This window comes from Alexandromys fortis, unplaced genomic scaffold (genome assembly GCF_014885135.2).
Source record: "Alexandromys fortis isolate MF-2015 unplaced genomic scaffold, M_Fortis_MF-2015_v1.1 scaffold_186, whole genome shotgun sequence".
Classification (NCBI taxonomy): Eukaryota; Metazoa; Chordata; class Mammalia; order Rodentia; family Cricetidae; genus Alexandromys; species Alexandromys fortis.
Window position 1 is genome coordinate 1,180,044 of NW_026068067.1, and position 14,659 is coordinate 1,194,702.

General features: G+C 46.4%; 1 protein-coding gene across 4 annotated transcripts in view; it reads left to right on the forward strand.

The window, feature by feature from the left end:
• Positions 1-4,259: 4,259 nt before the first annotated feature.
• Positions 4,260-14,659, forward strand: part of Mylk3 (myosin light chain kinase 3) — a 41,743-nt gene continuing 31,343 nt past the window's right edge. The window contains exon 1 of one of the 4 annotated variants that reach the window (XM_050120672.1): positions 4,260-4,599. In XM_050120672.1, coding sequence (XP_049976629.1) covers positions 4,459-4,599 — 141 coding nt within the window. In that variant the 5' untranslated portion in view covers positions 4,260-4,458. Of the gene's footprint in view, positions 4,600-11,400; positions 11,887-14,659 lie in introns of those variants that run through there. The other 3 variants (XM_050120670.1, XM_050120671.1, XM_050120673.1) reach the window with 3 other exon arrangements.

The window sequence follows — 14,659 nt, forward strand, 5'->3', positions numbered from 1 at the left end:
GGTCTCCTGACTCTGGCTGACCCTTTGGTTCCTGTTCTGCTTGCTTTCTGAACCCATCCTCACTCCCTCCCTCACATGGCAGGGCTTCATGAGGGTCTGTCAGTCATCCAACCCCAGACCTGCTTGGTGTGTTCATGCCCTTGTCTCCTTTCCCTGTTCTTAAGGTCACTAGGACAAGCCAGGAGCCTCTTCTATGTTCCCTCAGGTCCCTCAGATCACACACACTGGTCCAGGAAAAGAGGAGAGGTGAGATGGAGGGAAAGAGCGTAAACAGGGGAAGATAAAATTCCTTTCATCAGATACAGGCAGGCTGGAAATATTTGTGTATTGTACAGTTTTATTCCATCACACTTATGCCCTTTGTTTTTAATCTGTGAGTGGCTGTGAGGGTTAATTTTGATCATCAGACTCACGCACCTGACAGAGAAGAACCTGAACTGAGAAACTGCCTCCATCAGATTGGCTTGTTGGCGTTTTCGTAGCGGCAGTGTTTTGCTTGCTAAGTAGTGAAGTAGGGTTCAGTTCACCGTGGGTGATGCCCCCCCTCAGTAGGTGGACAGGGCCTATATAGGACAAACAATGGAACAAGCCCTGGGAGCCAATGTGAAGTGTTTCCCGCCTGAGTTGCCTCCTCTTCCTTCAGTGATGACTACGGTCTGTAAGCGGAGATAAACCCTTTATTCCCAGGGGCCAGCTTTGGCCATGTGTTTATGATAACAACACAAAGGAGACCAGAGCAGAGATAGGGCCACCTAGAGTCTGCGGTTGCTGTAATGGACCCTTCATTTTGGGGGCGGATTGGGGAAGTGTTTGAAGATTTGGGCTGAAAGAGCCATTGCTCCCCCAGGATGTAATGAAGTGTCCTGGGACTTGAGGGAAGACACCGAGAGCAAGGCAAACTATGGAAGCCTGGCTTATGAAGTCTCAGAGGGAAGCTTGAGAGTCCCTTACAGAATCTATCAGGGCTGTTTGTGTGAGCATCTGTGGTATCTGGTCCTTTGGGGCTGAAGAGTGAAGTGGGATTAATAAGAAGAGACGAGCGGAACTGAAGTGAGGCTGGAACAATTGAGGCTGGTGAGCTAGGCCTGAGATGCCAGCTGTGATAGACAGGAGACCGGAGTCGCTGAGGTGAACTCTTCCGGCAAGTGTTGGGTCAGCGCGTAGAAGGGGGCCAGGGCTGCCTTTCAAGCAAGTAGCCAAACTTGATAATGTGAGGTCTCCCACATGGGACTTCAAGGCACTGAAGGGGTCATGGAGAGCAGCTGAGAACTTAGCACCATGTGGCAGGGTTGGAGTCCCGGGAGAGAACCAAGATACAATGGTTGAAAGTGCTGCTTTGGTTGCAGAGGAGACACCAGAATAGAGAGAGGCAGGGACATCCACCAAAGAGCCACAAGCAGGGAGTAGAGTCAGCTCGATTGCAGATATGTGGGACTGTCCAAGTCCTTGGATTCCAGAGGATCATGAGTCCCAGACACTGGACATGTTTTACACTGTTGGGGTTGGTTTTGCTTTGATCTGATTGTAACTATGCCTCGGTTCGGCCCTTTAGGGATATAAAAGTATATAACTTACTTTGAATTTTACAGGCACCCACAGTTAGGAGAATTAGGTGAGACTTTTGATACGGTGCTGTTTTATATTGTGATATCGATATGAGAGCTTGGGGACGCGGAAAGGTTGTGTGTGATTCAACAGTGACGTGTTTGTGTGTCAAGTTGGTGATGGGTGGACTTGTGATGGCTGGCCTCCCAATGGTTCTCAGCTTGATGCACCTGGGAAGAGGGTACCTGAGCTGAGAAATTACCCCTCAGACTGGCCTGTGGTCATGGCTATGGAACATCTTATTCTTGTTGACTGGTGCAGGAGGGCCCGGTCCACTCTGGAGCAGATGGGTCTGGGTTGTTTAAGAAACGTAGCCGAGCAGGCTGAGGAAGCAGAACAGTAAGCAGTTCCTTCATTGGTTTCAGCTCCAAGCTCCTGTCTTGGTTTCCTTCTGCAATGTACTGTAAGCTGTAAGCTGAAACAAACCCTTTCTTGTTCAGGTTGCATTTGGTCAGTGTTCCATCATCCTTATCCATTGTTCTGCTATGCGGCCCTTAACTCCATCCAGACTTCTGGGGTTTCTTGTGGCACAAGGAGAACTCTGAGCTCACAAGTAAATACAGCCAGGGAGCCTAAATAAGATTACAATTAAAATCATCTAATATCAAAAGTCTGCAAGTCCTTCTCTAAGTAGGATTAGTCCTAGCAGATGAGTGGAGGTTTTCAAGCAATGTATTTGTGTGTGTTGCGGGGAGTACATAGGTCTGCAGAAGCTCTTCCTTCTACACACCTTCAGGGGTGTAGAGGTGCTCCCCACTTCTTCAGGAGTCAAAGATCCTAATCCCTTCTCCTCAGATGAGCAGCCAGAGGGAGGCACATGGGAAAACGCGCCACGGATGGGAGTTTCCTTACCGCGAGAGCTGGCAGAAGGATAGCCCAGGCATCTGCCAGCATGGAGCCTGTCGGCCTGGTTCTCACTTGTGATTTTATTTGGGTTTTCTGAATTGGTAGTTGGCGAATACAGCCCTCTAGAGACAAATGCAGGTTCCAGTCAGACAACAGGAGGTTTCAGAGTGCTAGATGATTACCTACATTTAAACTGAAGTTCTTCTGTGTACTTTGGAAATGTCTCGATTTTTGCAAGCCTGAGTTTGTCTTTAAAAATGAAGATAACAGCCGGGCGGTGGTGGCGCACGCCTTTAATCCCAGCACTCAGGAGGCAGAGGCAGGCGGATCTCTGTGAGTTCGAGGCCAGCCTGGTCTACAAGAGCTAGTTCCAGGACAGGAACCAAAAGCTACGGAGAAACCCTGTCTTGAAAAATCAAAAAAAAAAAAAAAAAAAAAAACAAAAAAACAAAAAAAAAACAAAAAGAAGATAACAGCTCCTACCTCCTACACTTGTTGGGAAGGCAAATAAGGTAATTTATATAGAGATGTCACACACATAAAAGGGCTGGTGTCTACCAGCCCCTTGAATGCACTTGCTCTCCAATAAACAATGAATAAGTAGATAAATGACTTAACTACCATTCATTTGGATTTAGTTCCTGGTGGTGCTTTTCGGTTTTCTTCCAGTGTCCAGCTAATTCCCTCTGCCCTTGCTGAGACAGGGAAGCTATTCAGCTGGGGATTCAGGGAGGGAAGAAATGAAACAAAAGGGCTTCAACCAGGGCTAAGATGGCTGAGCTCAGAAAACCGAGGCAAATGTACCAGCAGCACAGGGCTGGAGGGAACCACTACCCCCAGGCGAGGCTTCGGCACAGTTGTTCTTCCCACTCCGCCTCTTCAGAGGAGCCAGCCTGGCTTGGGGCTTGGTTCCAGGCAGTTTCTGGATTCATCCTGTCAGGATATGGGGCTGCTTCGATCCTCTATCTGGGGTCACTATGACAAGACAAGTTAGAGACATTTTTTTTGTGTGTGAAAGAATTAGCAACCAATCTTGGCATCTGGGGGTCCCCTGCATTTCAGCCCCTTCCTTACGTCCTCGAATGACTGTTAGAACTGAGCCTGAGGGACACAGGCCAATCGGACCCTCTAGCTGCCCCTGAGGTCTCTTAACTCCCAGAACTGGTGGGGAGTTCCATGATCTCTCTAAGGGCTTCATTTAGTCATCCAGTTCTGTCTTCGCCAATCACCTGCTGTGTGTCTGCAGAAACATTCTTCCCCTCTCTGGTCCTTAGATTTCCCATCTGAAAATCAAGGGAGATTATAGCCCTGTCTGAAATTTCTCTTGCCTCCCAGGGTACTCTGGGAAAGATCTGACTCTGGCACATCTTAGAGCACACGTCCTGTGTCGCGACCTTCTCCTGGCTGCAGTGTGCCTGAGTTCTTACGGAATCTGCACTTAGTTATGGCTTCCTGAGTTCTTTCATTTGGGAAGGTAATTGTCGGATCCTCCTAGCCCAGAGGTAATCAATTAGGCTCCCAGCCAGAGTGTGAGCAGCCCCGCAGAAGAAAATGAGGGCCTCTGACCTCTTCTGGTGCTGGTTGGGACTTCTCTGACCTGAAAGGCTGAAGATAGGAATTCCCAGTTCGCCTAGGCCTGTACCAGATTCTGAACAGAGTGTTTCAAGCCAGCTCAGCCCCAGGACTCCCCTCCCTTCACTCCACCCTCTTTGGACTACACAATGTTTGTTTCACAATTAGACAGCTTGCTAAGTGATGCAGGAAGTAGCCCCCCTGGGAAGGCAGATACAGCCCAGCAAAGCAGATAACCAAGTGAAGCCTCTGGAAGCTTCTGGGGCCTGGACAGGGTCAAAGATAAGTGGAAATACCAGGCTTATCACTAAGCCTGAGCTCTTCCCAGAGAAGTCAACCCAGCCAACCAGCCCACCTCATTCCCAGGGCTCCGTATAGTTGGGCAACATCTATCTCCAGGCAAAGTAAACACGACTTGGCCACTGTGGCCACAGGATGGGAACTCTGTGCCCTGTCCCAGCACTGTGCAGGCCTGGCACCAGAGGCCAGCAGCGGGCATCAGATTACACCCAGATATTTGCGGTAAGGGTGGCGTCAAGCCATGGTGCTTTGAAGTTAGAGCCTGAGAAACAATTGGTAAGGTCGCAGGACTAAAGGAGACAATGACGATTGTTCCCGAGGCTTAGGTCCTCTTGGATAAAGAAATGTAGTCAATAGAAAATTTTGATTGATGGGTATAGTCTGTGGATAGCCATTTTGGGCGTCCCTAGCTTCTACTAGGGTGTAAAGGACAGGCAATGTCAAGCGGTAACTCACCCTCCAGTGTGCGCTGGACTCTGGATTTCTGGGACCGATTTCCGTTTGCTTTCCTTTCTTAACTAAGTTTGGTTCCACAGAGAGCGTGTGTGTGTCTTCCAAGCTTCCAAGCATGTCGTCTAATGCTGCCTGCGGAGGGTGCGGAGAGGTACAGGGCGGACTGACCGGAGAGGGCGGAAATGTGTTCCCTGCTTGTACCCATAGCTGCCTTACTGGGCTGACAGCTCCGCGGGGAAGGTGGGGACGGCGGTCTTAATCTCAGCTTGTGCTAGACACTGTGCAGGAGCTGGGCTGACTTTCCCGGTCAATCGCAAGCCTCCGGTGAGGAGGAGGGATGCCGCAGGCAGGCAGGTGAAGCCGTTCCCACGCGCAGCAGCCCCTATGTCACTATTCTCTGAGCATATGCTTCTGGTTCTAGGAAACATCTCTTGATACTTGGTTTGTTAGAGTAGGACCCGCCCCTCTCATAACAATACGTAATATTTGTTATGAATATACAAAAAGGAGGGTGCCTTGTGTTCTGTTTCTTAGACGTGTGCCTTGAGTTCTCCGTAACAGACCTCTTTTTCCCACAGACAACGATGGAAAATTTTCAGTTGTTTTTGTTGCTGTTTTGTTTTGTTTTGGTTTGGTTTTTCGAGACAGGGTTTCTCTGTGTAGCCCTAGCTATGCTAGAACTTGCTTTGTAGACCAGACTGGCCTCAAGCTCATAGATACCCACCTGCCTCTGCCTCGGGAGTGCTGGGAGTAAAGGTGTGGGCCACCACGCTCGACTCAGCTCTTTTCCCATACGTGTTTGCTGTTAGTTCCATCCCTGGACTTCCTTAGCTAAATCGACGTGGACCTTTCTCACTCAGGCTTCCAAGCTCATCCTAATCTTGCCACATTTCTGTTTCTGCATACTCAAGTGTTTGCTTCCTTAGGGCTGTATATATTCATCGCTAAATCAATGACTGGACTCTAACATCCTTGTTTCTTGTAAGACATTTCTGGGGTTTTTGTTTCTGTTTGTCATGCCTGCCAACCGTCAGGCTACCTGCTGAAGACTTTGACTGTGTCAATCACTGATAAACCTTGTAAGGTTCCGCATTTCCCTGGTAACATGAGATACACATTTAGTTACCTGTCTTATGTCACAGAACGAGCAAGAAGGGCAGACTCAGAAGTTAGGTAACCCTTGGCCACCGTTCTAGATAATAAGAGAGAGAGAGAGAGAGAGAGAGAGAGAGAGAGAGAGAGAGAGAAGCAGGAGTTAAATCTAATCATTCTGACTCTCAGGCCCCAAGCTCTTAACATTTCTCAGATATTTTAGGACTGGGAGTGTAGCTCAGAGGTACAACGCTTGCCTAGCGTGTGAACATCACTCCTCCAACCCCTAACAACAACGAAACAACAAAAAAAAAACAGTGTGTGTGTGTGTGTGTGTGTGTGTGTGTGTGTGTGTGTGGGCGGGAGAGACAGGTTGCTGCATTTTGAGACAAGGGTTCACAATCTCATGTAGCTCGGGGTGGCTTCAAGCTTGAACTGTTGACCCTTCTGCTTCTACTTCCCAAGTGCTAGGCTCACAGGCATGGGCTACCACACTTAGCTAACTATTTTACAGACTGTTCCCCCTCCCTTAGAATCATCCCTCGGGAGAATTCTTCATTCTCCTGCTTCAGCATCGAGACTGTGTTGAAACTTTTTTCCCCTGCTTTGACTGGAGTTCAGCTTTAAAGCAGCTCCCCTGGGGAGGGCACAGGGAGGAAAGGAAACTAAAGTGTGTTTCTACATTTTTGCGAGCTCTAGAATTCTCTGGCAAGGGTGCATTGTCGTCAAAGGGAAAGGCTTTCCAACCTAGAAGTCTACGTCCAACCCAGCTGTTTTCTGGTGTCCAGTTGTTAGGATAAGAAGTCTGATGTCTGACTTCTCATTGTTGGGTTTGTGGTTCATTGTGCAGTTTTGTTTTCTAATTTCCAGAAGCTTTTATTTATTTTTTAATTAAAAACTTATTCTATTTTAAAGTGTGTGTGTGTGTGTCATGTACATTGTAAGCTGGTTCCCATAGAGGCCAGGGGTGTTGGATCCTTTGGAACTGGAGTTACAGGCTTCTGGGAGCTACTGGGCCTGGATGCTGGTTCTCTGGAAAGGCAGTGTGGACTCCTAGCTGTTGGGTCATCTCTGCCATAAAATTGCACAGTATAGTGTTTGCTAAGTTTCTGAAACCCAAGTTAATTAGATGTGACACTAGCTGGGTACATACTTTAATATATTTTTGCTTATTTTCTTAAAATAATTTTGATTTTATTTTATGTGTGTGGGTGTTTTGGCCTGCATGTAGTCTGCGTACTGCATATGTGCTGGGTCCCCAAGGAGGAGAAAAGAAGGTGTCAGGTCTTCTGGCCCTGGAGTTGTGTGGGTGCTGGAAATCAAACACAGGTCTTCTAGAAGAGCAGTGTTCTTTAACCACCGAGCTATCTCTCCAACACTTCTCTTTGCTTCTTATTTCTTCATTTTCATGTGTTGTTATTTTTAATTTTAAGTTACATTTGTCTGTTTCTTTTATATTGATTGGCTAATCTGTGTACCTTTTTACCCACAGACCCATCTCACTTACCCTATGTCTTTATTTTACCTGTTTTGTGACTATAAATTTTATGAATGGCAACCATTTTGAATTATTCTGCTTCTTACATTCTCTGTTTCCTCCTTGATTATCTTTCTTTTCTCTTTAATCTCCTAATTTCTTTGGGAGTTTTCTTTGAATAACTGATGATCTTTTTTTTTGTCTCTGTGTATTTCAGAATGTGATTTAGTGGCTGAGGCTTTTGGCTGCTCTGTTTTGTTGAATATCATCTGGGGATAGATTCCAAGGGGCCTCATCTATTCCAGTACATAGAACTCTTGTACTGTGGACCTTTGAGTTTCCCTAGAAGCATTGTCAGAGGGGTATAGTCTTTTAGCTGTGCCCTCTCTGTACATGGAAGTTTCTGTCCCACCTGGTCCTGCAGTCATTCAGTTCCAAAGAAACACACAGAGACATATATTAATTATAAACTGTTTGGCCTATAGCTCAGGCTTATTACTAACTAGCTCTTAAAACTTAAATTAACCCAGAATTCTTGTCTATGTTTAGCCACATGGCTTGTTACCTTTTCTCAGCGAGGCATTCTCATCTTGCTCCCTCTGCATCTGACTGATGACTGTGCCTCTGCCTCTCCTCTTCCCAGGATTCTCCTACTCCATTTGCCCCGCCTATAATTCTTGCCTGGCTACTGGCCAATCAGCATTTTATTAAACCAATATGAGTGACAAATCTTCACAGTGTGTACTTCTCTGTGTAGAGGTGTGGGAAACAGTTAATTAAGAGTGAATCTCTTGGTGCTGCTGTCTATACTGCTGGGGGTCAGTATCCCAGGGTTCAGATCTGGTCTGATTTAATCTTACATTGTGGGGTGACAAGTGTCAAGAAGTTAGTGCCTAAAAACCTTTTGTGGCCAATTTTAAGCATCTAAGTGATAAAAAAAGGAGTGGTTCTTAGGTAAACTGTACCTGAAGTCCACTCTGTTGGCATTGTGAATGATGTCTTAGTATCTCAAAAATGCCATTTATGTTCCTTTGTCAAAAGCTGTACTTCTATGGCATGTCAAAGGACAATAAACTTTCTAGAAACACAACTGTGAAGAGAAGATAGTGCTGCAGAAGGTTCATATACAATAGTTATAATCTAATTTGGGAGGCAGAGGGGAGGTGGTCACAGATGCGGCCTTTGCTCTGCTTTCCCTAGGCTGCTTCATACCCACGCACACAGAAACCTGGCAGTACGGTCAATGTCTCCTTACTGCAGGACCGAGCAGAGGAAAAGGAAACTGCAGCTGCTTCCCAGGCCTGCTCTCTGTTTCATTTAGAAAGGAAAACTGATGAATTCAAGCTGTAGACTTTTAGGACAAAATAAAGGATGAAAGGTAGTGGAACCATGCTGATTTTTAGGAATGTTTTTGTTCTCTAAAAATAGGCTCTCTTATGAAGTCCTCTTGACTCTCCATGCCTCACTCACTTTCCTGTTGTAGTGGTAAGGCACCATGGCCAACGCAACTTAAAGAAGGGAGGGCTTATGTTGGGCTCATGGCCCTGGATCCATCTCCATCACAGTGGGGAAGCAAGGCACCAGTACCACAGCGTGGAGGCAGGAAGAGCTGGGGGCTTGCATCTTGAAACAGAGAGTTGAACTGGAAATGGAGGGAATCTTTTAAAACCCCAGAGGCATACTTCCCCTAGCAAGGCCACACCTCCTAAACCTTCCCAAATAGGGGCCCCAACTGGAACCCAAACATTCAAATGTCAGAGTCCTCTGGGGGGGGGCGGGGAATCTCATCAAACCACCACACTTCTCTTAACAGTTCAGGAAGCAGAGTCACAGCAGGAGAGAGAAGACAGCATACGTATCATTTTCAACACACAATGCAGCTTTCTCTTGTTTTGAGACAGGGTCCCTAGCACACAAGTTTCAGGGAACAGCATTATTTGAACAAAGGGACAAACAGGAGAAATGTTCATGTGAAGATGGAGAACGGGGTGCTAATTCTCTGTATTACAGCGAAAGAATGAACTTTTTATTTAAAAAAAGAAAAAGCGAGCTTCAAAATGGATTTGATGTTGAAATTGTCATGTATACACACATACACTATACATATGTGTGTATGCAAATATACCCCAAATTATCTTTTCCCCTGGAACAGGAGTTACAGTTGTCAGTCACCCTGGGAGTGCTGGCAACTAAGCTGCTGAGCCATCTCGAGCCGCCTCTCCAGCCCTGAGAGCATTCTTAGCTCTTCCAGTGGTAGAGGGGAGGGTTCTGCTAAGTTAATGCATCTGTCAGGATGTTAGAGCTGACATAGGTGGGTCAAGATAGCTGTTTGGTAGGCTAAAGATCACCCAACATAATTGTAGCCCTGAAACTGTGACCTTCCAAACTCTGCTCAACCCTGGAGTTTAAGGAGGTCAGCCTTGGCACACAGCTTTTTTTTTTTTTTTTTTGGTACCTGTATGGTTCACACATTGTCATTGCTGGGAGCCAGAGGGTCACTGATAATTGTCCCCAGAGGGCCTTTTTAAGGAACAGGACTCGCGGGGTTGCACTTGGTGAGTAGCCTAAGTTGTTGTTTCTCAGATCTATTTTTAGGTACAAGTGGGGACCCAAGTGCATGTTTGGTAGGGGCAAGACCTGCAGACTCTCCCCACAGGCGGTCCAAATCCACACTTCATGTATCATCCAAGCAGGAAACAATAACGAAAAGCTCGTTTTTAGTTTGCAGAAACAGTAAAATTTTCGTGACGGTGAAAGGCAGAACTTGGTGGAATTGCCTTGCACTTTGCTCTGCTCTCTGCCGCGAATTAGGTGTGTGGATGGCTCTGGACACCATGTCTTCAGCGTCTGCAATTCTGAAAACTGCCTTGCATAGGCTGGCTAAAAGATATACTTGCTTAGGTTTTTTTTTTTTTTTTGCTAATAATAAATTACAAGGAAATTTAATTTAAGACAATTTGTTGATATATATATGACTTTATCATTTTAAAAGACCAAAGTGGCTGGGTGGTAGTGGTGCACGCCTTTAATCCCAGCACTTTGGAGGCAGAGGTAGGCGGTTCTCTGTGAGTTTGAGGCCAGCCTGGTCTACAAGAGCTAGCAGGCTCCAAATCTACAGAGAAGCCCTGTCTCAAAAACAAACAAACAAACAAAAAAAACATAACAGCAACAACAACAAAAAAGACCAAAGTGAATTTGTATGATGAGAACATGTTTTCCTGTGTTTTATTTTTATTTTGTTTTGGTTTCTTGAGACAGGGTTTCTCTGTGTAGCCCTGGCTCTTCTGAAACTGGCTCTGTAGACCAGGCTGGCCTCAAACTCAGAGATTCACTTGCCATCGAGTGCTGGGATTAAAGGTGTGTGCCACCACTGTCTGGTTATTTTTATTTTTAATTAAATTGCAATAATATAATTTCTCCTTTCCCTTTCCTCCATCCAACCCCTCCAATCCATTCAAATTCATGTCTTTTTCTTCATTGTTATTATATGTATAAAAGCACATCAATTTATAACTACAACCTACTAAGTTTGTTTAGTGTTACTTGTATATTAGTTCAGGTCTGTTCACTTGGTATTGGATAATCAGTTCGTGGGTTCATCTCTGGGGAAGACTAATTCTCCTGTTCTCAACTCTCCTTAGTTGCCTATAATTCTTCATCTAGAGGTGGGGTCCCGTGGATTTCCCCTCCCCAGTTTTCATGTTAAAAGATAATTTTCTTCTAGCCTTTAGCATCGGCTGTATGAACCGCAGCCTGCTCTGGGCAGATTCTTAAAATAACTGCCATCAGCAGCCTCTCAAAGGGGAATGTTAATTGTCACCATGATGTCAAAGAGGCCCCAAGAAAAGGGCCTGGGCTAAACTCACCCTGTCACTCCCTGGCAGTGGCTGAGTGGAAGACAGGCAAAGCAGACACACGGAAAACCTGGCCCTCTCAGCTCCCCAAACGCCCAGGCAGCAGAACAATGGCCTTCCAGACGTTACCGCCTAAGTGAGAAGCGGGGCTGTGGCGCTTCTTCGTGGCCTTGCCTTTGCCCTTACCTAGCCGGAATTGGGATGTCAGGAGTTCCAGAGGGGGATCCCGAGGGTCTAGGGCCCCTGGGGCTGCCAGCCTTGGGCATTGCTCCCTTAGCCAACATGGACAGCAAACTTACGGTGCTGAGCGAGAAGGTTGACAGACTCCTACATTTCCAAGAAGATGTCACAGAGAAGCTGCAATGTGTGTGCCGGGGCATGCACCAGCTGGAACAAGGTCTACATCGGCTGGAGGCCTCCCGCGAGTTGAGTCTGTCAGCGCCTGACGGCCCTCTTCCAGCCACTGCTCAGGCTGCGTGGCCTGAGGTCCTGGAGCTGGTGAGGGCAGTGCGGCAGGAGGGTGCCCAGCATGGTGCCAGGCTCGAAGCCCTCTTCAAGATGATGGTGGCTTTGGACAGGGCTATTACTTTGGTAGGGGCCACATTCCAGAACTCAAAGGTGGACGATTTAATCACGCAAGAGAACGTGCCCTGGAGGAAGGGCAGCCTGGCTGCTGGCTCCGAGGAGGTTGGTTCTGGATTCCCTGCCCTGGCTGGAGGGTGTTCCGGGACCCTGGTGGGAAGACCTGCCTGGAAATTATTCTTAGAAGAGCTGGGGACATTGTTGCCTTATCATGTGTTCTGTGTCCCGTTGATGGGGAAATGAAAGATGGACACTTAGGGGGAATAGATGGATTTCCATATGGTTCAATGATCCCCGCTCTAAGAAAGAATGAGGTAGTGGTCCAGTCAGAATGTAGCTCCTTGGGCAACTCTGCCACCTAGATGTGAAGGACAAACTAGATGTGAGGAAACGGAGGGTGCTGTGCTTAACACCCCCGGGACTTCTCTCTTGCCCCTTCCTGTCCCTTTATATCTGGAGTAAGAGACATGGTCATTTTATCCCACAGCCCTTACTCAAACAACCAAACCCTCATTGTCCCCTACACTGTGCTTTGTCCCAGAGATGGCAAAGTGTATAGCTGCCTGTGGGAAAGTGAGTGTTGACGGTGACTAACAAGGGACAGCAAGCAGAGGTATGATCCCCCCCCCCCCAGGGTAAAAGATGGCATTTCTGAGAGTGGCTGTTCCCAAGGATTGTATAATCACACAACCGCTGGCTAATAGAAGCGTGTCCACTGGGCACACTGTGTGTGTGTCTCTGTGTGTGTCTCTGTGTGTGTGTCTCTGTGTGTGTCTGTGTGTCTCTGTGTGTGTGTGTCTCTCTGTGTGTGTGTAGGGAACACCTTGTTTGAGAACAGCTGAAGACCAGCCACTTAGCAACACCAGATAGCCTGGAGCCACCATTTAAGATTCTGTGATTATCACTTGCCCCTGGCATAGAATGGATTGGTGTGAATGAGGCCTGAACTAAAAGAGGACACTTCCTGCCCAGTCCCGCAGGTCCCAGGCCACCCAGCTGTCCCTCTTCTCCCTGTCTGAAGCTCCTCCCTCCTAGAGCACACCTCTCCCCTCTCCCTCAGCTCCCTGATCCCTGCTCTGCAGCCCTGGAAATGCTGGCCTGCAGAGAAAATGGGGCACAAGGAGTGCACTGCTCTGGCCGAATCTAATTACATTACTAAAATAAGTTGAATCAATGGCCTTAGAAAGGAAAACTAAAATGCTTTTAATCTGATAGTTTAACACGGTAAAAGAAAACACTTTTGATATAGGTGGCCCTAAGTTGAATCCCTAACATTAAAGAGAGAGAGGGAGAGAGAGAAAAAGAGAGAGAGAGATTTATCAAATATAAATAAAAAAAAAAAACCCAAAAAAACCTCACATGAAAAGCATCTCCTTCTGATTCCACCACTGGGTCCTCAGGAGACTCAATTTCCAGGTTCTTGTGAGCTGCCCAGATAAAGGCTTTGCAACTAAAAGCACATTATGTGCAAAGCCTAACCAGCCTTCAAAAAGTCCATTTTAAGGCAAGGTTTGGCAGCACAGGCCTGCAGGAGGATCAGGGTCAGTCTGGGCTATATGCCTGCCGTTCGTTGTCTAAAACAATTAGAAGTCATTCCAGGGGTTGTGGGTGGAGGTTCACTATGCCTTCAGTAAAGAGCTTTCTTCTTAGTTTTCCTGAGTGTGGGGAGGGAATTCCACCCCCTCCTAGGGGATGTTTCTGCTACAAGATAATAGCTATTTGCATAGCACATTACATACATTAAGAACTATACGATACAATGTATAATGAACGGACAATTTAAAGTTGAAAGGAAGACTGAGGCTGGAGAAAAATACTACATTTCCTGCGTGTCCTGGATACTATGGGTTCTTGAAGAGGTTTGTTTCTTGAAGAGGTTTGTTTCTTTTGAGGTTTGCCATATTGAAATATTAAAAATGAACATACGATCTCAATTTTTCATTCATCAGAATGAAAAGAATAGTGGAAGAGAATCAAAGTGTTGGGTAATGTGTGTTTCAGAGAAAGTAATCTCATGCTTATCTAAGGCAGGGAACTAATCTGGAGTGAGTGGTGTTCAAAGGGGTCTCTTACCCAGCATGCCCAAGGCTCGCATTTCAAACCTAGCACTACAATCAGCAAACAAGTAGAGTTCAGCATTTGTGTCTAAAAGACATGGACTACCTCAGAAACAATTGTATTGCTGTTAGTATGGCCCTGAAGTAAACGCTTTTGCTATTATTTGAAGTCAGTATTCAAGCATCCCCGAAAGTCTCAAACTTAAACTTCTTAGTTTCCTTATTGAATCAGGCCCCAATGAAACAGTTGGTGATGCCTTATAAAGTTAACACTTCTTCTGAATTCATAGAAAGTTGTCTTTTTATTCAGGAAAACCTCAGACATAACCAAGAACAGAGAGAACGTGTCCTAACGCTTTGACATCTTTTACTAAAGGATGGACCATCGTCTAAAACCATTTGCATTTTCAGTGAATGACCTGTTCACAAATTTTCCTCCTGTTCTTTATTTTGTTTTCTACCCTTTCCTGTTTATTCATAAGGGCTCTGTATAGAATAACGGAACTAACTGGCGCCCGTGTTGTAAATACATAGGCGTCTGGGACAGAGGAGGTCAGGGACTGTTTATTCCTGCAGCTTTACCTGTCTGCGAGGCCCCACTGCATCTCCCTCTGCTCTTTGTGTTTAATTTGTGTATGGTTGACTGTCTGCTGGTTTGGGTCCTGTCTTCCCATTAGATTACCAATTGTTAATTGGATCATGGCATGCTTCTGCTTGTCATGGGTGAATTTGCAGCTCAGAGAACCCTTCTAACGAGATGGAACCACAGGCCTGTAACAAATTCCTCATGCTGAAATCTAGACTCCAGAGACTTCTGGAGA